The sequence below is a fragment of the Mobula hypostoma genome, chromosome 21, assembly GCF_963921235.1.
Source record: "Mobula hypostoma chromosome 21, sMobHyp1.1, whole genome shotgun sequence".
Taxonomy (NCBI): domain Eukaryota; kingdom Metazoa; phylum Chordata; class Chondrichthyes; order Myliobatiformes; family Myliobatidae; genus Mobula; species Mobula hypostoma.
In genome coordinates this window covers 21,620,296-21,645,780 of record NC_086117.1, presented here as the reverse complement: position 1 = coordinate 21,645,780, position 25,485 = coordinate 21,620,296, and the positions used below count along the sequence as shown (strand labels likewise).

Genomic DNA, 25,485 nt, shown 5'->3' with positions numbered 1-25,485 from the left:
TTATTTATTTTTATTTTTGATTATTATTTAGTTATTTTAGTATTTGCAGTTTGTTGCTTTTTAACACAGGTTGAATGCCCAAGTCGGTATGGTTTTTCATTGATTCCATTATGGATTTATTGAAAAAATCAATCTCAGGGTTGTATATGGTGACATATATTACTTTGGTAGGATATTTACTTTGAATTTAAAGCACTTGTTTGCTTCCATTTCCAGTCATTCCCTCTCTCTCGTCTTTCAGCTAACCTGAGTTTTGACTTTTGATTTCCAGCATCTGCAGCTTCTGATCTCAGTCTCGGTGGGCGCAGTCACGCTTCGATGGAGACGCTGCAGAGAGGGGCGGGGCTGTGCGCCCGTTGCCTGGGGACAGACCAAGCACGTCCCTGGGTGACGTCAGGCCGGTAGGGTCAGAGTTGAAGCTGCACGAGCGGCTGGCGGCTGTTGGCCGCAGCGCTTCAAAACGATGGCCGCGATGTGTCGGGGGAAGCGCCTGAGCTGCCGGGCTCTGCTCTCCCTCACCGCCGCCGCTACCTTCCTGGTGCAGCTGCTGCGGCACGGCCATGCCGCCGGCTTGTACAACAGCCAGGACCCGGTGGTCATCCTGGAGGCCCATGGAGTGAAGGCGCTGCTGGTGAACTCGACCACCGCCTGGGCGGTGGAGTTCTACTCCTCCTGGTGCGGCCACTGCGTCAACTTCGCCCCCACCTGGAAAGCGTTGGGCCGCGATGTCAAAGGTGGGTCCCACAACACCCAGACAGACCCTGCTGTCGCTGCCCAGCCGTAGTTCTGAAATTTGCTTGTGTTGAGGTCAGCCTTGTCCGTTGTTGATGAACGTTCTGGATTGCTTAAGCCATATGGTGCTTTTCAAGCCGGGTTTTTTGCTATATGCACAGGTACGGTGTGGTATAAGTACCGTTTTTTAAAACTTCATTGCACAAGCTTAGGTTTAGACACCGCATAGAGCATAAAATAAGACATAATGCGAAAAAAAAACACTATCAGAGGCGAGTGTAAATAGTGGTTCGTAGTGTTCCACTTTGGAAAAGTTGTAATCTGTCCAGCTGAGTGTTCGATGGACCAGAGTCATTGTCTTCAGCTCCCAGTACAAGCTCTGTCCTGATGATACATTTTAACCCAGAATGTTGACAGTTCTTTCACCCACCCTTCAACCCCATAGACTTACTCGATCTGTTGCATTCCTCCAACAGATCGTTTGAAGCTCTGTATTCTTCTCATCAGTACTCGAGTCCTTTCTCCAACCATATGTTGACTTCATTGTGTATTTATCTCATTTGCCCGTTGCTGACGATACTTTGGCTTTATTATAGTTATTAAGAATGATGATTAAGGAGCTGAATGATAATTATCTGATCTGAGCGGTTAGTTTCTTTGTTCCATAACAATTTGTTCACATACTGTTCTTAAGAAATGTTGAAATTAGTGAGATACATGAATATGAATTTCTGCATTTGCCATTTCTCACTTCTATTGCAGTTTGAACTTTGGATTCCTTTTCCGTGGTAACCGAAATTTTTCCACTAAAATAAGGAAAAGCAGTGTGATTTGTGTTTTAAACAGTACATCTCAGATCAACACTGCTGTTTGTGTAGAGAATATGAGGGGGTTCATTAGGAAGTAAATACAAAGTCTACTTTAACTTGTCAAAAAGAAAGCTTAGTTAAACAATTATTTCTTATCTTTGGTCCTTGTCAGCAAATGAAATTGAAAGTTGATTTTTGTGATTGATGCTCATTTTGAAGGCCAATAGGTGCTTTTGAGGGAGATGTATTGAATGAGGATGTTGAATTTATCTGTCAGAAATTTTGTCCTTTGTGAGTATCAAGTATGCAAAGTACTTATTCAGGATGCATTGAAATGCAAATCATTTCTTTTGTGACGTGGCAATCCCTTAATCTAGGTTCACACTGAGTGGCCACTTTATTAGTTACAGGAGTAGAACCACGTGTGGCCTGCTGCTGTTGCCCATACACTTCAAGGTTCGATGCGTTGTGCATTCAAGTCGTCACTTTTTATTTCATTTCGACCATAACTGCTGGTACAGTACACAGTAAAAACGAGACGTTTTTTAGGACTGTGGTGCTACATGAACAATACAAAAACTACACTGAGCTACGTAAAACAACACAAAACTACACTAGACTACAGACCTACCCAGGACTGCATAAAGTGCACAAAACACTTGCAGGCATTACAATAAATAATAAACAAGACAATAGGCACAGTAGAGGGCAGTAGGTTGGTGTCAGTCCAGGCTCTGGGTATTGAGGAGTCTGATGGCTTGGGGGAAGAAACTGTTACATAGTCTGGTTGTGAGACCCCGAATGCTTCGGTACCTTTTGCCAGACGGCAGGAGGGAGAAGAGTTTGTATGAGGGGTGCGTGGGGTCTTTCATAATGCTGTTTGCTTTACGGATGCAGCGTGTGGTGTAAATGTCTGTAATGGCGGGAAGAGGGATCCCAATGATCTTCTCAGCTGACCTCACTATCCGCTGCAGGGTCTCGCGATCCGAGATGGTGCAGTTTCCGAACCAGGCAGTGATGCAGCTGCTCAGGACGCTCTCAATACAACTTCTGTAGAATGTGGGGGGGTGGGGGTGGAGATGGACTTTTCTCAGCCTTCGCAGAAAGTAGAGACGCTGCTGGGCTTTCTTTGCTATGGAGCTGGTGTTGAGGGATCAGGTGAGATTCTCCGCCAGGTGAACACCAAGAAATTTGGTGCTCTTAATGATCTTTATGGAGGAGTCGTCGATGTTTAGTGGAGAGTGGTTGTTCCGTGTCCTCCTGAAGTCAACAACCATCTCTTTTGTTTTGTTCACCTTCAGAGACAGGTTGTCGGCTCTGCACCAGTCCGTTAGCTGCTGCACCTCCTCTCTGTATATTGACTCATCGTTCTTGCTGATGAGACCCACCACGGGCGTGTCATAGGCGAACTTAATGATGCGGTTCGAGCTGTGTGTTGTAGCACGGTTGTGGGTCAGCAGAGTGAACAGCAGTGGACTGAGCACGCAGCCTGGCGGGGGGGGCCCCGTGCTCAGTGTGATGGTGTTGGAGATGCTGCTTCCAATCTGGACTGACTGAGGTCTCCCAGTCAGGAAGTCTAGGATCCATTTGCAGAGGGAGGTGTTCAGGCCCAGTAGGCTCAGCTTTCCAATCAGTTTCTGAGGGATGATTGTGTTGAATGCTGAACTGAAGTCTATGAACAGCATTCGAATGTACAGTACTTGTCTTTTTTTTTGTCCAGGTGGGTTAGGGCCAGGTGGAGGGTGATGGCAATGGCGTCGTCTGTTAACGGTTGCGACAGTACGCGAATTGCAGGGGGACCAGTGAGGGGGGCAGCAGGGTCTTGATGTGCCTCATGATGAGCCCCTCGAAACACTTCATGATGATTGATGTGCGTGCGACGGGACGGTAGTCGTTGAGACAGGACACTAAAGATTTCTTCAGCGAGGGGACGATGGTGGTGGCCTTGAAGCATGTAGGAATGATGGCGCTGCTCGGAGATGTTGAAGATGTCAGTGAGAATCTCAGCTAGCTGGTCTGCACATCCTCTAAGCACTCTGCCAGGAATATTGTCTGGTCCAACAGCCTTCCGTGGGTTGACCCTGCACAGGGTTCTCCTCACATCGGCTACAGTAAGACACAGCATCTGGTCGTTTGGAGGAGGGGTGGTCGTCCTCGCTGCCACGTCACTTTCCACCTCAAAACGAGCTTAGAAGTTATTCAACGCATCTGGGAGGGAGGCATCACCAGCACAGGCAGGTGTCGTTGTCTTGCAGTTGGTGATGTCCTGAATGCCTTTTCACATGCGCCCAGTGTCGCCGCTGTCCTGGAAGTGGCTGTGGATTTGCTGGGCGTGTGCACGCTTTGCCTCTCTGATGGCCCGGGACAGTTTGGCCCTCGCTGTTGTTAGGGCTGCCTTGTCGCCTGCTCTGAGGGCGGAGTCACGGGTCCTCAGCAGCGCACGCACCTTCGCGGTCATCCATGGCTTCTGGTTAGCGCGTGTAGTGATGGTCTTGGCCACAGTGACGCTCTTCTGCACACCACTTGTAATGTGTGGTTACTTGAATTGCGGTTGCCCTCCTGTCAGCTCAAATGAGTCTGGCCATTCGCCTTTGACTTCTCTCATTAACCAAGCATTTTCACCACAGAATTGCTGCTCCCTGGATGTTTTTTGTTTGTCACACTATTCTTTGTAAACTCTAGAGACTGTTGAGCGTAAAAATCCCATGAGATCAGCAGTTTCTGAGATGCTCAAACCTTGCTGTCTGGCACCAACAATCATTGCACGGTCAAAGTCAGTTAGATCACATTTCTTCCCCATTCTGATATTTGGTCTGAACAACAACTGAACCTCTTGACCATGTCTCACACAAAATGCTGAAGGAACTCAGCAGGCCAGGCAGCATCTATGGAAAAGAGTACAGTCGACATTTCAGGCTGAGACCCTTTGGCAGGACCCCATGTCTGCATGCTTTTATGCATTGAGTTGCTGCCACGTGTTTGGCTGATTAGGTATTTGCATTGTGAGCATGTGTACAGGTGTATCTGATAAAGTGACATTGAGTGTATATTGGTAGAGTTTCAGTCTGACATATTTGGGTGTTGGCCTCGGGTTATGAATTTCTGAGTAATGAGATTGCTGATAAAATGACTGTGTACTCCTGTTAAAATAGTTTTATCAACATTTGATGTTGTGTTGCCAGTGTAGAAAAGCATTAGTTAAAGCATTGCACAGAACAGGCCCTTCGGCCCACAATGTTGTGCTGACTTTTTTAACCTAACTCCATGATCAGACTATAACCCTTCCCTCCCAAATAGCCCTTCACTTTCCTGGCTACAATGTTGACTATAATGTTGCTAAAAACAAATGATGTTCATACTGAATTAATGGAGGATCATTGATTCAGGAAGTACTAACCCAGCAGCTGGTGTTTTATGAAAGGGAAATTCAAATTTGTTGATGATGTAAGAAACTGGTTGGATAAAGGGGAGTCTGCTGAATTTTGGTTTCTGAAGGCATTCGATGAAAGATCACCGAACACAACTCCCAGAGGTGGATTAGCTAACAAACAGTAAAGATAAATGGGTTTACATTTTTAGTTTTCCAAGCTGTACCTGTTGGATTGCCACAGACGTCAGTGTTCAGACTTTTGTTGTTTGCACTCTTTATTGATGCCTTAAATAAAAGTGCTGAGTCTATTAGTTAGAAATTAGTGGGCAAAATATGGCAGGTGGAATAAAAAGTGAGGTTGTCCATAGAGAGTAAAAATAATATAAAATATTGTTGAAATGAATGCAGATGATAGAATGCTTTTCTGTAGAAGTATACAGCATCGAAACCTGAGCAAACCACTGCCACTGCTGGTGACCCCACAGGTAGTTATCCTTCTATGATGTACCCTCTGAACAATCCAATAATAATGCTCCAAAATGTCGAAGAATGTATTCTATCCTTTATTAGCAATAAGCAAAACATACAATCTTCAACCAATGCAATTGAGTGGACTTAAAGGAAATTAAGCAGTCAACAAAAAGCTGTGACATCCATCAGTCTCCAGCTCTTATAAACTAACCACAATGAAGCATGAATACTTAACTTATTCCCTTCGCTTTTACCGTGCCACCACCCACATGACTAGTTACCATAGTAAATATGCAATGTAGATCGAAAACAGATGCATGGCTCCTAAAAGGCCCTTCAGTCCATCAAGCAGTCATCTATATTGTGAGTGTGTGTGTGTGTGTTGCTCAAGATTTCCAGCATCTGCAGGATCTATCAATTCCCAACCTATGTTAATTCTATACTGATCCCATTTAAATTTCCCGACACTCCCATCAGCCCTTCCCATATTCTATCATTTGCCTGCACAGTAGTGGTGGTTTACAGTGGCTAGTTGATCTATCAAACCCTAACCATTAGGACATAGGAGAAGACCGGTACACCTGGAGAAACCCTTGTAGTTATCGTAAGAGTGCCAATTCCATGGTGCCAAAGATCAGGATTGAACCCAGGTCTTTGAAGCTGTGTGGCTGTCTGTGTTCATGCACGTATAGTGGATAAAGTAATTAGGAAAGTAAGTGGGAAATTGGTGCAACTTTAAGGGGCATGGATATTATAGTCAGGATGTCTGACTCCATCTCTGACCCCCCCCCCCCGAACAGCTATCTGCATTTATGATTTCCTTATTTAAAGAAGGATAAATTTGCTTGGAGTTATTTTAGTGTAAATTCATAAGTTTTTCTGTTCTCAGGTGTTGATTACTGAGCAAAGGTTGAACAGATTTTTCCTATGAGTTTTCAAAAGAATGAATTATTGAAGCAGCTTGAAGAAATCCCTGATCAATTATCACCCACATGTTATCTGCAGAAGCAGAGGAGCCAATACACTTGATCACTGTTACACCACCATCATGGCTACTTGCCGTGTCATTTCACTCTCACGCTTTGGCAAGCCCAATCATCTGGCTGTATTTCTATTCTTGGCATGCAGGCAGAGATTAGTGACTGCAATACCACTGGTGAGCCCCATGAAGGTATGGTGAAGAGAGCAAGAGGAGCATTTACAGGACTGCTTTTAGTTGGTAAACTGGACCAGATTTAAGTATTCATCTTCGGATCTGAATCAATATGTCACAGCGTTACCAACTTTCAGACCTGCGTAGATGAGTATTTACCTTTGAGAACATACTGTATTTTACTAAGCTAGAAGCCTTAGATGCACCAGGGGATTCACAATCTGCTGAGGCTAAATCTATTGTGTTCAAGACTGGCAATCCAGGATCCTATAAACAACCTATGGAAGACCATCATGAGAACAAAAAGGAAATTTTGTGTGAAATTAGAGATGTATGACTGCTGTGGGAGGGTTTGTATAGCATTACTCCTATAAAGTCATACATTACAGCATGAATTACAGGCTTCACTCCCCAATGAGCTTAACACTTTTTTATGCGCGTTTTGTGAATTCCCACAGCTTCTGGCGACCCTGCAATCTTTGTTTTGGAGGCTGAGGTCAGAACATCCTTCAAGGAAAAAAACACTTCAAGGCATCAAGACCCATTGGTGAACCTGGCCAGGTACTAAAAATCTGTGCCGGCCAACTAGCTGGAGTGTTTAAAGACATCTTCAGTCTCTCAGTGCTACAGTATGATGTTCCCAGCTATTTCAAAAAGGCAGCAATCATACAGTGCCCAAGAAGAGCAGAGTGAGCAGCCTCAATGGCAATTGGCCAGTTGCACTCTTGTCTACTATGATGAATTTCTTCAAGAGATTGGTTATGGCTGGATTTAACTCCTGCCTGAGCAAGGATCTGGACCCTGCTGCATTTTGCTTACTTTCGCAACAGGTCTAAAGTGGGTGTAGTCTCATTGGCTCTGCACTCAGCTTTGGAGCACCTAAACATCAGCAAAACATACATTGGGTTGCTACTTATTGATTACAGTTCAGCTTTCAACACTTATTATCTCTACAGTATTAATCACATTGTTTTTAAACCTGTGCCTCTGTACCTCCTGAGACTAGACCCTCAACTTCTTCAACAAGAGACGACAGTCATTATGGATCAGAGATAACATGTCCATGTAGACAATCAACACAGGTGCATCTCGAGGGTGTGTGCATTAACCTACTGTTCTATCCTCTGTATACTTGTGACAATGTGACCAATAATAAAAGCATTTTCTGCTTTTATCTTAGTTTTCCAGCATTGAAATTTTCTGAAGTTCCAGAAAATCTTTTGAAATCGGCATGCATTTAACTGCCTGGTGTAATGGAGGCACAAAAATGGCAGGATGTGGTAGAAGAACTATTCATTATTGGATGGAGGAGCAACACCTTTTATTCCATCCGGTTTGCCTCCAATCTGATGGCATGAATATCAATTTCTCCTTCGGTAAACACCCCCCCCCCCCAACTCCTTCCCCTATTTCCCACTCTGACCTTTTACTCCTTCTTACGTGCCTATTACTTCCCCTGGGTTCCCTTGTCTTTCCCTTTCTCCGAGGTCCACTGTCCTCTCCTATCAGATTCTTTCTCCAGCCCTTGACCTTTCCCACCCACCTGCCTTCCCATAGCCTTCTTTCCCTTCCTCAACCTTTGTATTCTGGTCTTTGCCCCCTTCTGAGTCCTGAAGAAAGGTCTCTGCTCGAAACATTGATTATCTATTCTTTTCCATAGATGCTGCTGCCTTACCTGCTGAGTTCCTCCAGCATTTTGTGTGTTGCTATTCATTGTGATGTTGGATGTGAGAATTTTGTACATGACCTACTTCTACCTCCTTGAATAACGAAGCAGTCTATGCTTTTATACAGGTGGACCCAGATAACATTCAGAACCAGGTAATGACAGTGTCCCCTTGATATTTAATGGGACAGCTATCACTGAATTTCCCATAATTCATCATCATGAGATTCCTCATTGACTAGTTTTTTAACTGGTCAGCTAGTCATGTAGATGCTATGGTTACGACGTTAGGGAGTGGGTCTTCTGCAATAAGATTTATTTCCTCAAATCCTTCCACCATCCACAAGTTAGGACAGTGTTGAATACTGCAATAGCCTGGATTGGTTAAATAAAAGTTGAAGATGAGTTTATTGTTATATGAACAAGTACATGCCCAATATGCATAGGTGAAATGAAAAACTTAACATGTGCCAACATATAAGCACCATTCATAAGAAAAACATAAATTCAACATAAATGATACATATTTTACAAGAAAGCTCAATTAGAGCAAAATCAAGTCCATTTTGGTGCGAAGTGGTCACTGTTACTAAATTGTTGTGATTAGGGTGGTGTAGGTTATTTCAAGAGTCAAATGGTGGGTGGGCAGCAGCTGTTCTTGAACCTGGTGCTGTGGTACTTTAGGCTTCTGCACCTCCTGCTTGATGCAGCTCCTATAACATTTGGGAAGTAAAAATTTTTTTGAAAATGCCACTACTGGGAATCACAAAGTAAAATGCTAGAAAACACTTAAAGAGAAACAGTTTACATTTCAGAGGAAAGAGGCATAAAGAAAAGGACAAAACATGTTACAGAGAGTGTGGGAAAAGATTAGCATCATCCAGCTTCAGCACTTTTCACTTGACACATACAGCCCCAAAGTGCCTGATCTCTGTTGCCAGTAGACCAAGCCAGCAGTGTGTTCTCCCTCTTAAAAAAAAATGCACTGCAGTATTCTGCCAGAACTGCAACAACTCTGGAACCACTGTTGTCAAAATGAAGGGTAGTAAGTGCACTTGAAAATATGTTTGTCTTTCCACATCAGAGCAAAGCCCTGAAGTTCTATCCCCAAGTGGTACTGTACACATACCTACACGAGTTCCATAAAGTTGGCAGAATACAGCTCATTCCTGAGCAAATACAATGGATAATAAATTGCTGATAACATACACAGTACATGAACAGAAAAAGTGCAATATTTTATAATGTGCAAAAGACACATTTGAAAGATCCTCCAATTTAATTTAGCATTTTAGTTTGCTATCTCATAATTTGGAAAATATCATTGAACTGCATAGTTTAGTACATTAGTGGTAGGAACACTGGGAGAGGAAAAGTTGCTGCTTCATAAATGTATCCATAAGATAACAATGCTATTTTTGGCTTTTTTGCATAACACATGCTAAGGCCACAAGCACACATTGATCATATGAGTCAGTTGTTAACTTGCAGCTAGCAGTGTATTTTTAAAGCTGCTGTTAACTGGCATATTGATTGTACCTCAACATTGTTGTATGAGCACATTGCAGCAGAAAGATGGACTAATTCTGAACCACTTAACAGTTCTGTAATTCCCTAGATAACTTTTGCAGTGAAAATTTTAAAATGCCTTTGTTTCCTCATCAAAAGAGAAGCTAAATTACAGAATTAAGTACAGTGCCTTTTTATTGTTTTTAAGGTTTCAGATCAATTTAATGTTCTCTGTTCTATGGTGTAAGCACTTTTAGTGGAGTGCATTTATTTTTCATTAGTTTTTATTCGAGTCCTTGTTTAATAAAGGTAGTTTGTGTTTGCATCCGCCTGATGAGGAAACAGTTTGAGTTTTATTTGGCACTTGACCTGCACCCCATTGCAGTGTTTTTAAAATATTGAGTACTTATTTTGTGGAAAGCTTTTTATGATTATGTTTCTGAATTTTACAATAAGTAATCTCCTGCTCTGGTTTCATCTCTGTGGTTGTGGATAAAAATTGTTTTCCTTTTCCACTTCACAACATTTATTGTGCTGCCACCATCTGACTTGTCCCAGGCAGCTGGAGTGAAGCAGATCATTGATGCACATTTAGTTTTTATAGAACCTAAATTAACTTCTACCTGTGAAGGGAAATTAACTGGCACTTCATCTGCATAAAAATCAATATTGCAGTTTAGATTTTGTTTAACTGTACTCCAGGAAGGCAGCTTTAAAATTCTTAGTCCATAACATTCAAATTTATTGGTTCTAGTTGGCATGAATTCAACTAGAAATTTCAGCTTTTATATTCTATTCCCTATTTGATCTAAGTATCCCATTCACCTTTCAAAGATGAGATTTGTATCAGAAAAATAATGGAATGAACATTTCTTTGTAGATTGGGAATTGGCTATCAGGTTAGGTGCGATGGACTGTGCTGATGAGAAGAATTTTGCCACTTGTACAGAATTTGGTGTTCACTTCTATCCAACTTTTAGGGTAAGGACATACTTGTACTTACTGGCTGAGCATGTGATAGAAATAGTGTCTTTGTGCAGTGAATCGCTTTGCAAACTTGCATTTCGAAATGAAAAATTTTTACTAATTATCAGTTCCTTTTTGCACTATCTCCTGAAATGTATCAATTTTTATCTCATTACGTGGGTAGATAAAGCACAACAGCATTATAATTGTGAACTAACTTAACAGTGAAGTTTCCTTCCTTGCATTATTAGACCAGTACATACAGTCTAGAACTACCAAAGCAGCAATATTAGCCCATCAGGTGCCCTTGGCTTTGAAGTTCGAAAAAAATGAATTTATTTTTTCCCCATCTAATTAATTATCATGCCATTTATTTATACTGGCTTCTTGTTAAATCAGAAGCTGGTATTAATGTCCTTTGTGTTTACCATATCATTGAAAATTTGTTATTCTTTTGAAGTTTATTTATTACATATTTGTTACAATTTAGGTTTTATTCCTAATTATTTCAGTTGGCCAGCATGTAACTAGTGTCCTACTAGAAAAATTCCCTGCATGGTGAATTTCAGCAGAATAAGGATAAATACAGTGTACCATAGAGAACAGATGTTTCCTGAAGTTTTGCAATTGTTCAATGCACTCCTGATTTAAAGGGTGAAAATCATTGGTTCTTGACTGGGGTAAGATAAAATAACAATGTACATCATTAGGAGAAATTGTATCATAATGCAGTAGGCAAAAGCAATATCAAGGAAATATGTTAAATATGCTAATTCTTATGATTTTCATAAATTGTATATTTAAAAAAAGTTACTCCCCTTCCTTTCCAGTCCTGATGAAGGGTCTGGACCCGAAACATTGACTCTTTATTCCCATCCATAGATGCAGCCTGACCCGCTGAGCTTCTCCAGCACACTGTGTATTGCACAAAACAAAAGTTACTGCTGTTTTGAGATGTAAATTCTCAGTCAATATTCTCAATCTTTCTAATTTGGTCTCCATTTCCTTTAGCTGCGTAACAATATTTTTTTGTTTCATTGTCAACCTTGTCAGCAGTTACTAAATAAGCAAGGAGAATCTTCTCTCTTGTTTATAGAAAAGTACTCAATTGATATCTTTACGAATTCCAAATTGCATGACAAGTTGTTTGTCTTTTCCTTTCAGCAGAGTGGCTTTAAGATGATCTGGAGTAATATGATAATAGTTCCCCAGTATTGCTGTTGAGATGAAAACCATATGACTGCATGATCAACAATTTTTTTTTATTCCACTGTCTTGCCTCAGACAGAATTTAGGACTTGGCCAGCCTAAGGATGCTTGACCAATTGTTTTTTTCAGTCAAAGTAAAACGTCATGAATCTCCAATTTTCCCCATTTGAAGTTCTCGGTGTAGCTGAGCATGATTTCTCGACAGCCTTGAGCTCAGAAACCTAGTTATTAATGAGTTGAGTGCAATGCTTATTGTTACATTGTTTTTGTTTGTTCTCTGGACTGACTGTATTCTTAAGAAATTTTGGCTGGCACAGCTATGTCAGCAGTTTTGTTTTCATCTTCCAGGAATTTAGAACATTTAATTTGAGGCTTGCATTACATTGCTTTTTTTTCTCTCAGCGATATACAACTAAATTTCTACTTTGATCTTGACAGCCCAACCATAATACTGCAGAATAGCTCAGTGCAATTGGGAAGTAATAAATTACTAATTATAGTGGAAGGAAGTGGGTTTCAGAAGAAATAGTGACTAATCATAATTTGGGTGAGATTAATTTTATAGATGAATTTTTTAGAATAAAAATGTTTTGTCAAGTTTCTTCCTAATTTTCAAAATTGCATGTGGTTTTGTGTAAACAAATGAAAATATTAAACAAAAGCAACAAACTCTTGTGCTATCAGTAAGAAGTCTGTTATTAATATCATTAATTTTTATTTTGTTGCTCCCTTGCAGTACTTCAAAGCACTTGTAGGTCATTTCACAACTGGAGAAGATTATAAAGGTATGAGAACCTTATAGAAGAAGTTACATATTTAGCAGATAATTGAACAAAGGGCACCTGATGTAATATTAATAGCCAAATACTAGTTAACTAATTTGAATTTCTGTAATTTGAATGTGGAAGTAATATTACTGTGTTATTTGGTAGAAGATTTGGGTAGGTACTTACCTTTGTAATGGCAACAGTCATGGTGCCTTTAGGTATAAATACTCTACTTTGAGATGGTTTCTGTTCTACAGATGTTTTATCCCCTTCTTATTTGAAAATGGCTGAGTTATTCTTGTATATATCTACCAAGCACTGAGGTTGTTAGAAATAAAATTTATCATGTTATGGAGAATGGTCACCCGTACCATCTAGAATCTTTGAGTAATTTGCACTATTATGTTAGAAACAAAAGGATTCTAGCACCAGACGAATATTCCTGCCCCTCTATTATTAGCATTCTGATGGCATTTCTCCCTGGTCCACTCTTCTGTCCCCATCTGTTATTTCCTGTCTTATGGCACCTTCTCATGCAAACAAAGATTTCTCTTATTTCTCATTTTCACTTATTGCCTTCTTTCCATCCAGAGGCCCAAACAGTCCTCCTCGGTGAAGCACTGATTCACTTTTGTTAACCATAAGTTGTCTAACTTTTCCATTTTAGTGTACTTTATTTCGTGTTCTTTACTAGAGAATGCAAAGGCTTGATTGCGTGATTACTTTGTGGAGCACTTGGGTTTGTCCGCAGGAATAATCCTGAGCTTCCAATTAAATCGGCTGCTACTTAAATGCTTTATCCTAATCACTCTGATCTATCTATGGTTAACTGCAGTGCATCCCTGTGCAAGCTCACGAATTGATGCTCACTTTCTAGTGGGCATATTACAACCTTTGGAATTCAATATTAAACTTTCCAACTTCAGGTAATGTTCTTTCTACCTGAATAACAGTTGACAATTTCTGCTAATCATTTATCTGTATTTTTGGCTCAATTTTTTTTGCCCCTTTAATATAGTTTGATCTGCTGGGTATCTCCAGCTGAGTCCTACTGATATCAACACAATAAAACCAGTAGAGGGTATCTACTACTTACTGCCGTTTTAACTAATTTTGTCTCACCTTTCAAAAAATACTTTCTTTTTCTTCTATCCATTCCTCCTCTGTCTCTGCTGCTAAAAACTCATTTTTTCTCTCTCTCCCAATTCTGACAAAGAATCCTAGACCTAAAATATTAACTATTTCTCTTTCCACAGATGCTGCCTGACCTGCTGAGTGTTTCTGTTTCAGATTTACAGAATCTGTTGTTTTCATATTTAAATGTCTTTTTTCTTTTTTTTAAACCACATTTTCGCTAGCACTGCAGTCCTTTGTTCCTCCATATTTGAAGGAATCATCTTTATTCTCTACTTAATGGATGCCATAAATATTTCCATAGTGTATAACCAATCCCCTTTTATAATGGTTAATAATCCAGAGGTCAATGGAATATAAATTAAACTGTCCCATTAAATCTGCTCTGCATATACTTGTGATGCGGTTTTAACTGATTAGTAAATAGTTGCCTGAGTTCACTGATCAGGATTCATAAATTCAGTTCCCACCATGGTAGTTGGGGAAATTAAATTCAATTAATTAAATACATTAATAATAAAAAGTAATTACTAGTAATAGTGACTACAAAACAGCTGAATTGTTATTTAAAAACCAGACTAGTCCTTTCATGTTCTTCAAAGAAGGAATTGTTCATCCTTACCTGGTCTGACCTATCTTATCAATGAAGATGGTTTATTCTTAATGGCCTCTGAAATGGGCAAGTAACCCATCAATTTGGGATCAATTAAGGTTTGATAATTGCTGGCCTTCATAGCCAAGTCTACTTACCAAGATTTTTTTTTTAAATATAAGCAATTGCTATCATGTCAAGAGTTTTAGTTGATCTTGTGTAACTGGAAATGCAGAGCAATATACAGAGTAAAGTTTATTGTTTTTTTTGTTAATTTCGTAGAGAAGAGACACAATTTGTTATTTTTGTTTACATCATTGCAGATTTTCCCCTTGATAATTTTATCATTATGTTTCAACATTTTGTTACACTTCAAGGGTATCTGGTTTTGGAATCAACTTTTTAAATCATTCATTTTGAGTGCTGCCAAAACTTATAAATCTGATATTTAATAAATGTTGGTGAAAGTCACAAAGTTTAGACAGTTATACTTGCTTTTGCAATGATGCTTTTGGATAACAGCTGAAGGATCTTAAATTTCCAAATATTTGTTTTGTAGGATCAAACAGGGAGGTGCAGACTTTACGACAGATAATTATTGACTTCCTACAAAATAGTACAAATACTAATAAGCCGCCTGCTTGCCCTGTATTGCAACCAATCAGGTATTGTTGGAAATTTAACATTTTGAAGGAATAACAGAAATAACATTGTCTTTTAACACTAGTTTGGAGAGATTTTGCTTGTGATCTATTTGAAAAGGGTGCCACCTACTGTCTCTAAATTTTTGGTGAGCTGTTCACATTTAGTCTGATTCTATCATTCCACATTGCAGTTACATTTTACCTCTCTCCTCTAATCACTGTGCAGCAAATTGATTTGCAGCCTTCTCTCTATTAGGGAATGAAGGAACTAGACTTTGATCATTATTTCAGTTTTTTTTCCTTGTGTCTGTCATGTGCAAAATTCTCTCATCTATTTGCACAACGTAAATTACTTGTATGCAATCTTATTGCTCTAAGACCTTGGCCTCAATACCTCCTTGTGCAATCAGGTCCTGGATTTCCTCACTTGTGGACCCCACTCAGTATGGATTGGTAACAACATCTCTTCCATGATCTTTATCAACGCAGGTGCACCACAGGACTGTGTGCTTAGTCCCCTACTCTACTCGCTTTACACCCATGACTGTGTGGCTAAGCACAGCTCCAACACCATATTCAAATTTGCTGATGACACCACTGTTGTGGGCCCAATCAAAGGTGGTGGTGAGTCAGCATACATGATGGAAATTGAAAATTTGGTTGAGTGGTGTAGTAACAACAACCACTCACTCAATGTCAGCAAGACCAAGGAACTGGAGTGGAAAACTAGAGGCCCAGAGCCAGTCTTCAGCAGGGGATCAGAGGGGAGGGAGTTAGCAGCTTTAAATTCCTGGGTGTTTCTATTTCAAAGGACCTGTCCTGGACCCAGCACATAAGTGCAATTGCAAATTAAGTACGTCAGCCCTCTACTTGGGAGACTGTGCAGATTTGGCATGACATCCAAAACTTTTGACAAACTTCAAAAGATGTGTAGTGGAGAGTGTATTGACTGGCTGCTTCACAGCCTGGTATGGAAACACCAGTGCCTTTGATGGAAAATCCTACAAAAGGTTGTGGATTTGGCCCAGTACATCAGGGGTAAAGCTTTCCCAACCATTAAGCATAATTGCATGGAAGTCAGCATCTATCATCAGAGATTCTCATCACCCAGGCCACGTTCTTTTCTCGCCACTGCCATCAGGTAAAAGGTACAAGTGCCTCAGGACTCACACAACTAGATTCAAGACCATTTCTACCCCACAATCATCAGGCTGTTGTCAGACTCTTGAACAAAAGGGGATAACTACACTCGTTCTATTTCTGGTGTTCCCACAACCAATGGAATGGTCTGTCTTTAAGGACACTAGCTTGTTGTTCCATTTTCTTTATTTATTGCTATTTATTTATATTTGCATTTGCGCAGTTTGTTCATTGATCCTGTTTACAGTTACTATTCTATAGATTTCCTAACTATGCCCACAAGAAAAAGAATCTTGGGGTTGTATATGGTGCCATGTATGTACACTGATAATAAATTTTACTTTGAACTTATGACTTTCGATCTTGTTCCCCCCTTGCCCATCCATTGAAACGTTCCCACAATCAATTATCTCACTTTAAGGATTCTATCTTGCTGTTTCATGTTTTTGTTAGTTATTGCTCTTTATTTATATTTACATTTGCACTGTTTGTTGTCTTCTCTCTGGATAATGTTTCATTAATGCTGTTAGTTATTCTATAGATTTGCTGAGTATGCCCACAGGAAAACAAATCTCAAGGTTGTATATGGTGACATGTATGTACTTTGGTAATAAATTTATTTTGATCTTATTGATGTCCATTGGTCATAATATATTGAAACAAACTAGATTTTGTAGTATTAAGACATACAAAACATAAGGTCATTGATTCATTGTGATATTATTGTTAATCAAGATCTCAGTAATTTTTACTGGAAATTTTGACTTGGGGAATAGACCAGTGATCAAGTGTTCCAAAACCTACTGTGCAGCAAAGTCTGCCTGAGACGTTAAGAACATTAACTGCATGGAGAGAAGCTTTGGAGTTTGGTGTGCATGAGCTCCAAGATTGTATAGTGTATGAGAAGGTTACTGTTTGAGCTTTTTTATTTGTTGGGAAAGGGTGTACTATTATTGACGGCTGTCTGAAGGTGCAAACCCGTTAAGCAATCTAACAGTGTGTCTTCAGAAGGTGAACTAAAAATTAGAAACCCTTCAAATTTAAAATTAAAATTCAGAAATGTGAAACATGCTGTTTAGCTTGGATTGCCATGATCTTCAAACAAAAGTTCTGAAAGTTTGCTGAATACATTTAGTTTCTTTACAGAAATCTGAAACTTCTAATTTATAATATTAATTCTGCCATCCATCCAAAGTTTTGTTCAAATGAAAAATAGAAATCACTTTAGGAGCAGCCTTTGTTGTACATTTTTTGAATTATCTTTCTCAAAAGTATGACTGGTCTTTAAAATGTGTTTCCTCACTTTCAGCTCCTCTTCAATCCTAACAAACATGGGTAAACACCAGAGGCATTACACTGCTGTTATCTTTGAAACAGAGTTGTCCTATGTGGGTCGGGAGGTAAGTTTGTCATGTCTGCCAAGTTTGTTCTCCATTTCCTTCATTCTGTTGCAGTTCTTCTTTTCTGGCCCTCTCCATTCAACAAATTGGAAGGTTTGTCTCTTGCATCAAATTTTGTTTTACATAAGTGAAAGTGATGAAATATATCTAATAACTTTGGTTTAAAAATTAACGAGAATTGATTAATAGTGAATGCATTTTTCAATAAACAACCAGTGTTGAGATCTAGCATGTTCGTATACATTTATTATAATCTGTAAGCAAAATCCTGTACAATCAATGTCCAGCTCTGATCATAGCAGTAGTTCGAAGTTGAAATAACATGATGTATTGTAGCATCCTGAATGCAAGTTAAATTCATTTGCACTAAGTTGAATATTTTCATTTCAAATTGTAGAATTATGTTCTCTGGAATTGGTTTGAATAAAAGTCCCAATTTAGTTTGCTAGATTGTACATTCCATTTGGGTCATCTGTATTCCAGATGCTTAGCTTGGGGGATAAATCCAGAAATTTACACAATATATCTGAACAACCCCGATGGTATGTTTAGAACAAATAGAAGATTGATTACTTTGAAAAAATGAAATTTAATTGTATAATTAAATTAACCAGACAATGATGTTTACAGCTGTTTGTTGTCTTTTAATAGGTGATTCTTGACTTAATGCAGTATAAAAATATTGTGGTAAACCGAGCAACGGATATAGATAAAAAATTGATGGCGAAACTAGATATTCATTCATTGCCATCTTGCTACCTATTCCATCCCAATGGCTCTCATGGATTGATTTACATGTGAGTGTACAAATTACTTGCGTGAACTGTATAATAACTTATGCTGTATTGTATGAATTGAAATGGAATAGAGAAGGAACAAAACAATACATTTAGGTGTTGCTGTGTAGTGCCTGCTCGACTTTCCCTGGTTGGAAAGAAAATGCATTTGCCACTTGGTGACTTTACTGTTTGAGATGGGGGAAGGTTTCTCTCTCACACCATCAGGCTATGGAGCAAGCACAGAGGTAGTGGAAAACATTTTTCCAGTTTTTCATTTAACCTAAAAGTGGTTTTGGAGATGGAAGGTGAAATAAATATATACATTATATGAGTTCAGTGTGATATTCTTCTTTGGGGCTTGCAGATTTGTATCCACAAGCTCGTTGTTACCTGTTATTTTAGTGGCGTGCATTTTGTTATTGTCATGATTGCAAATCTCTACTATCATTACATCATCCATTTGATAAAGCATCTTGTGTTCATGTAAACACAAAATCAGTACACTGCTATTGGTGGTTCTTGCTATACCATAAGATTTTTTTGGTCTTCATTCTAGTAAAGTAACAGGCTCAAATTAACTGGGTAGGATTTGGGGTATTTTCAAATTGCTTTCATCGTCCAAGCAAAATACTTGGAAATTTAATGTTTTGTTGCATCATGTGTATGGTTATTTTAAAAATCCTTTTGAAGTTATTTTTTTTGACAATCTCATTCATTTGTCTATTGTAATTCACTGATAAATATTTCAAGATGTTTTAAAGCTTTTGTATTTCTTTGCTATTTCTTACATGACTCTACTATGCTGCAAAACTACTTTAAGCATAGGGCAAAATGTCTAAATCTTCAGTTCAAAAATTGCTTTTCCCTTTGATTTGCTCTCTAGTTTTCTTTAAGGTTCAGCTACTGTTTGCAAAGAATATTTAATAGAAATATATCTAATCCATAGTGTACGAGGCAGTTAAAGAATTTAATCTGGGGATGGATGGATAAAACAAAAAGTAGTGAAATAATTGAATACAGTGCAAAATATCCAAAGAAGAGTGCTAAAGCCAAGCAAAATGAAACTTACTCATTTTTTTCCCGGATTAAAATAAATTTCCAAAAGGAATTTCTCATCATGTTTGTGCAAACAACGGATGATTGTGGTTGTTGAAGGTCAATCATTCCAGCCGCAGGACATCACCGAGGTAGTGCCCTGGGTAGCCGCGGCTGCTTTATCACAAGGTTAGAATAAGTGGTGACACTAGCTGATAACCGCACAATGTTCAATTCCATTTGTAGTTAGTCAGCAAATGAAAATAATCTACCTCTATGAGCAGCAAGACTGGGATAATGGACGGGCTTGGGATGATAGATGACCAGGAATATTTATGCCAAAGGGCCAGACGATAACAATCAGTATGAGAATCCACCCACCTGCACTTGATCTTTATGATATACCATTAAACAGGCATTCGCCGCACCCCCGCCCCCCATAGTCAACCACACAAAACAACAAACATCATGAAGATCATTGCAAACAAAAACGGAATTGGATCAGTCGCATAAATACCCTGGCTACAAGAGGAGGTCAGGAACTGAGTATTGTGTAATGAGTGATTCCCTTTTTGACTCCAGCCTCTATAGTCAAGCTTCCATTTGACTGGATGAGTGCAGTACTTAACACCATTAAGCAGCTTGACTGAATCCATGTCATCGTAGCCTCCTTGTAATCCACATGGAACAAGTGCACAGTGGCTGCATCTAAAAATGTGTTCCCTGATAAATTTTCTCTTTTCTCAACACTGTATTACCTTAACTGCTTCGAGAATCCTGGCTTCCAGCAATCATGATGCCATCGAGCAGAATGAGCACCCAATGAGAATTCTCAGAGAGCAAATCAAAGGGGAAAAGCAAGTTTTGACCTCAAGATTTGGACATTTTGCCTAAGTAGTTTTGTGGCATTGGAGAGTCATGTAAGATCCATGGCTTTCTCATCAGGAGACCACAGTGTATTGACTGGTTTAGTGGTGATGCAACAACAACCTTACATTCAACATCTGTACAATCAAGAAATTGATTGTGGATTTCATGAAGGGAAAATCAAGAAAATACACACCTGTCCTCATAGATGGATAAGTGGTGAGCAGCTTCAAGATCCTGGACATCAGCAATTCAGAAGATCTAGTTCATCTCATTGATGCAATCATGAAGAAGTCACATTGGTGGCTATACATTGTTAGGAGTTTGAGGAGGCTTGGTATGTCACTAAAGACCCCCGCAAATTTCTACAAATGTATGGTGAAGAGCATACTAACTGGTTGCATCACCACCTAGTTTGGAGCTCCAGTGTACAGGATCAAAAGAGTCTCCGGGGGGTTTATAGACTCAGCCAATCCCCACGATTGAGGATATCTTCAAAAAGTGACCCTCACCATCTAACAGATGCCTTTTCTCATTACAATTGGGGAGGAGGTACAGGATCCTGAAGATGCGCACTCAACATTTTAGGAACAGCATCCCCTCTGCCATAAGATTTCTGAACAGTCTATGAATTCATGAACACTACCACACTATTCCCCTTTTGAACTATTTAGTTTTAGTAACTTGTATGTTTGTACCTTGCACAGTACCGCTGCTACAAAACAACAGATTTCACAGTCAGTGACCTGATCCTGCTAGGAATCTTTCCTGTAAGTAGTTTAGAAAAATACTTTGAAGTCAAAATACCACCAAAAAGATGTTACTCATCCTTCCAGATTTTCACATGCTGACATAATTTCACTACTATGAATATCCTTCCTCTCAGCTAGGGCAAATCAGTGCTGAAAGGGAGCTTGCTGTGCAGAAAATAAATGCTGATCTCAAGCATTAATACTTATAAAATCACTGAGTTTAATGTACCATGCAGCCAAACATTTGTTGTCCATTGCAGGTTGGTAGAATTTCATTATCTTGAATGGCTTGTCTGATGACATGTACAGCCTCTAGCACCAGTTTATTGTGGTAATTAATAATTACTAAAAGTAATCATTTTTTGTTTTCTTAACCTCTGCTTTGCAATAAATTGCTTCAAATTAAAATGATTTTTAAAATAATTTAATAATGCCTTATTTAATATATCTTTATGAGCATGGAATAGTACAGTATGCACCAGCACTTTTCTTCTCACATGGCCACTAGTCTATATTTTGTGCTGTTCCAGCTCTGTAATTATGTTTAAAGTAACCAGCTGATAACTCTTTAAACAGAGTTTTTACACTTTTTTTCTGTTCCAGTTGTTTGTGACACTGTTCCAATCCAAATAATGTTTCTTTTTTTCCTAATCTCTTCAGCTAATTACATTTCATTTTGTTTTCCTTAATGCAGTCCTATTCTGTGATAAATAATAAGCTTGGTTAGATTTACTGAAGTCATAATAGAACCATAGAACATTACAGCACAGAAACAGGCCTTTTGGCCCTTCTTGGCTGTGCTGAACCATTTTTCTGCCTCGTCCCACTGACCTGCACCTGGACCATATCCTTCCATACACCTCTCATCCATGTACCTGTCGAAGTTTTTAAATGTTAAAAGTGAGCCCGCATTTACCACTTCATCTGGCAGCTCATTCCACACTCCCACCACTCTCTGTGTGAAGAAGCTCCCCCTAATGTTCCCTTTAAACTTTTCCCCCTTCACCCTTAACCTATGTCCTCTGGTTTTTTTTCTCCCTCAGCCTCAGTGGAAAAAGCCTGCTTGCATTCACTCTATCTGTACCCATCATAATTTTATATACCACTATCAAATCACCCCTCATTCTTCTATGCTCCAGGGAATAAAGTCCTAACCTATTCAACCTTTCTCTGTAACTCAGTTTCTCAAGTCCCAGCAACATCCTTGTAAACCTTCTCTGCACTCTTTCAACCTTATTAATATCTTTCCTGTAATTTGGTAACCAAAACTGCACACAATACTCCAAATACAAGAATATCAATATTAATACGAGAATTCGTGGTTAAAGACCCTAGCCTTGCTAGTTCTTCAGGATAAAAGATTGTACTAGCACCTCCATCATCCCACAAGCAGAGGAACCATTCGGTCAGTGATTCCCCAGACCTTTGTTTAAAACGAGCAGCCATCTCAGATAGCTCCTTATCATTATACTTCTTGTACTCGAGAGTCTGTACTCCCGGCTGCCCATGGATATTTTTCTGAGAAGTCACCACAGCAGGCCGAGCCTGCAATGGTTCTGGGGCAAAAGCAGTAATGAAGACTTCAGTCCTTGTATAAGGAAAATGGCAATTTTTAATTTGGTTGCCAACATCTCTGGATGCATTGGCTATGAATTTTTCATTTTGGTTACTTTATTAATGGACTTAATTCATTTTCTTTCTACCTCTGAAGTTTAAGGGACATTTGTTTGCAGTTTGATTTTGTTTTTGGTGTCCAGTAATTTGATAATTGTGTGATTTGAATTTGACCCTTTTTAATCTTTAAATATAAAACAGAACTTATGAAAGTGATTATTTGAAGCATTTTTGCAGTGCACTTTAATTATTCATATATGAACTTTAATTGTAAACTAACTGACTGTAACTTTAAATTGTAATAATGCAGACAAGTCTTTTGGGGAAACTTTTGAAAATGCTGAAGAATAAGATCAATCAGGGTGCTAATGGAAATATGAGAAATGTCATTGAATAAATATTACACAGTTTTAATTTGATTACTCAATTTCTGTTTTCTAAATAGACAGAAGTCTCTGCGATCATTCTTTACCTCCTATTTAAAGTCTTTGCCAGGTGTAACCAAGAGACTGCCTTTCCGAAAAAAAGAGCCTGTGAAACAGAGAGAAGAGACAATAGTTGCATTAAAGCCCTGGAGCGATATTGATCAGTAAGTTTTTCTTTCAAAATTTAGTGTTTTTTAGTCTATAACCAAGTTGTAAATTTTCAGAAATACTTGGGAGTATCAAGCAATGTAGGATTAAGCTAGGGTGGTGGAGATGAAGGATCAACCAGAATTTTAATGAATAGATGAACAGGGTCTGTTTGGCTTGCTTCACCCACTAATATTTTTGAGATACTCTTGATCTGCCCAATGGGAATCCCATCAATTTGCTGTTTAATATATTGGTAATGGCTACTTATTAGTTTTAGAGTGGTGCCTTCAGAAAATGTCCTGTAACATTGCTGGTTGTGAAGATGAAGAATCCTTTTCTCATCTCACAGCCAAACGTAACTAGTACAGGTTGAGTACCCCTTGGCTGAGATTCCAAAATCCAAAATATTTTTGAGTGCTAACATAACATCATAAATGGAAAATCCCATTAGCTCCTGGGAAGGTTCCCAAACCATGTATAGGCCTCTGCACACCACAAGTACTTCTGAGAAGTTACCTCACATATGTAATGAACAGAAGTTAATTAAAGCAAAAGAAAAACACCGCATGTAGCATAAAATGAAGATCTCAATTGTGTATTGAAAGAGTGGATTCATCAACATCAGAGTGAACATCTGCCTCTTAACAGTATGCTGATCATGAAGCAAGCAAAGATCAATCGCAATGAACTCAAAATTCAAGGTAATTGTAAATGTACAGCAGGCTGGTTGCATAAATTTAAGAAAAGACACGGCATTAGTTTTTTTTTAAGATTTGTGGTGATAAATTTGTGGTCATGAAGTAGCAGAGAAATTCATTGAGTTTCAATCAGGAGTCTGTCCCTCCTGATTGATTGCTCCTCAACCAGTCAGGTTTCCATTGTCCTACCTTGTTTACAATATAACTGGCTTCTTCCATTATAAGATTATGAAACGGAAAGTAGGTAGTTCCAATTTTCGCAATTAAGCTGCATTAAAAGAATGTGCATTGCCCGCTACTGTCCCATTGTTGTGGTGCGCTATCCACTTAGGTTATGGACAGCTATTTAAAATATAACCTGTCTTTGTTTTCAGGGGTAAGGTGTATTTGGCTGATCTGGAGTCTGCTTTGCATTATCTGCTTCGAGTAGAACTTGCTAGCCACAAGATATTGGAGGGGCCCGAACTAACAGCACTAAAGGATGTAATTACAGTTCTATCAAAGGTAACTGGAATATCTTTGTTGTGTAATGTAACCGGCAACAATGAATATCAATCGAGACAGGTTATATTAAAACAACCAAACATTCAATAAACACGGATAAACGATAAGGGGAAAAAAATAAACAAAAGCTTTAACCGGAAATTAACAAATATGCAGCCGTTCACCAACTCGCCCCTCGGCTCTGGTTCTTAAAACGTTAAAGGCAAAAACAGTTCTTAAAGCAATACAGTCAGATATAGTTCTTAAAGCGATAACTTTGAAAGTCCAACAGATTTACACGTTCAATTGGGAGAGACTTCTCTGGAGAAGGATTTCTTCACAGACGCAACTTTCCTGCTGGTTCTGTCCACAGGATTCACGATGCCGAAAATAAACAGTTTAAATCAACTGACCTTAAATTCCTTTAGAGAAAGAGAGCACCTTTTTGTATGAACTACTTGCTCTTTTTGGCAAGAGTTATCTCGATGCAGGTCGTGCTCCTCCCAACGAACTCTCAATAAGGTCGATCCTTTATTAAACTGCCAAACAATGCCGACTTCTCTCGATCCTTCGATTCTGTACTTCGATAAATTCTTCACTCTCCCTTCTACTGTTGGAATTGGGTAAATCAACACATCTAGCAAAAATTTCCAGTCCAATAATATGGTATTTTTCTATAGAACACCATACTCCGTTTTAAACATGAAACTGCATCACAAAACCAAACACGCAACAGAAACGGAGACACAACACGTTCGACCTGGAAATCTACAAACTAAGAAAAAACCCCTGGGTCACCTGGGTCGACCCTTATATAGTCATGGGTCACATGTCATCACGTGACCTCACATCAGGTGACCTCCAAAAGACCATTACATCATTCTCACAAAAAAACACAGATCTCCTTGAGCATGTAACAGTTGGTAGAATTGTAATAGTAATTATGATGAATTGCCAACTATATTTCCTTCCTGTTTTGTGTGGTTGTTATTTAGGCTTTGCATACCAGAGGTTATGCAGGGTTCAGATACCATGGCATGCCTAATTTTTGAGCAATGTAACTAAAAACATCCACGTTTAAGGTACTTCTAAGATAGCATCAGCATTAGCCTATCACCCT

The 25,485-nt window shown here is 39.1% G+C and overlaps 1 protein-coding gene across 2 annotated transcripts in view; it reads left to right on the top strand.

Moving 5' to 3' along the window:
* The first annotated feature begins 210 nt into the window (after positions 1-210).
* qsox2 (quiescin Q6 sulfhydryl oxidase 2) overlaps positions 211-25,485 on the top strand; it is a 63,904-nt gene continuing 38,629 nt past the window's right edge. Inside the window, exons 1-8 of one of the 2 annotated variants that reach the window (XM_063073603.1) lie at positions 211-734; positions 10,591-10,691; positions 12,622-12,670; positions 14,938-15,043; positions 17,472-17,562; positions 18,214-18,359; positions 23,055-23,198; positions 24,257-24,386. In XM_063073603.1, coding sequence (XP_062929673.1) covers positions 464-734; positions 10,591-10,691; positions 12,622-12,670; positions 14,938-15,043; positions 17,472-17,562; positions 18,214-18,359; positions 23,055-23,198; positions 24,257-24,386 — 1,038 coding nt within the window. In that variant the 5' untranslated portion in view covers positions 211-463. The remainder of the gene's footprint in view (positions 735-10,590; positions 10,692-12,621; positions 12,671-14,937; positions 15,044-17,471; positions 17,563-18,213; positions 18,360-23,054; positions 23,199-24,256; positions 24,387-25,485) is intronic. The other variant, XM_063073604.1, reaches the window with a different exon arrangement.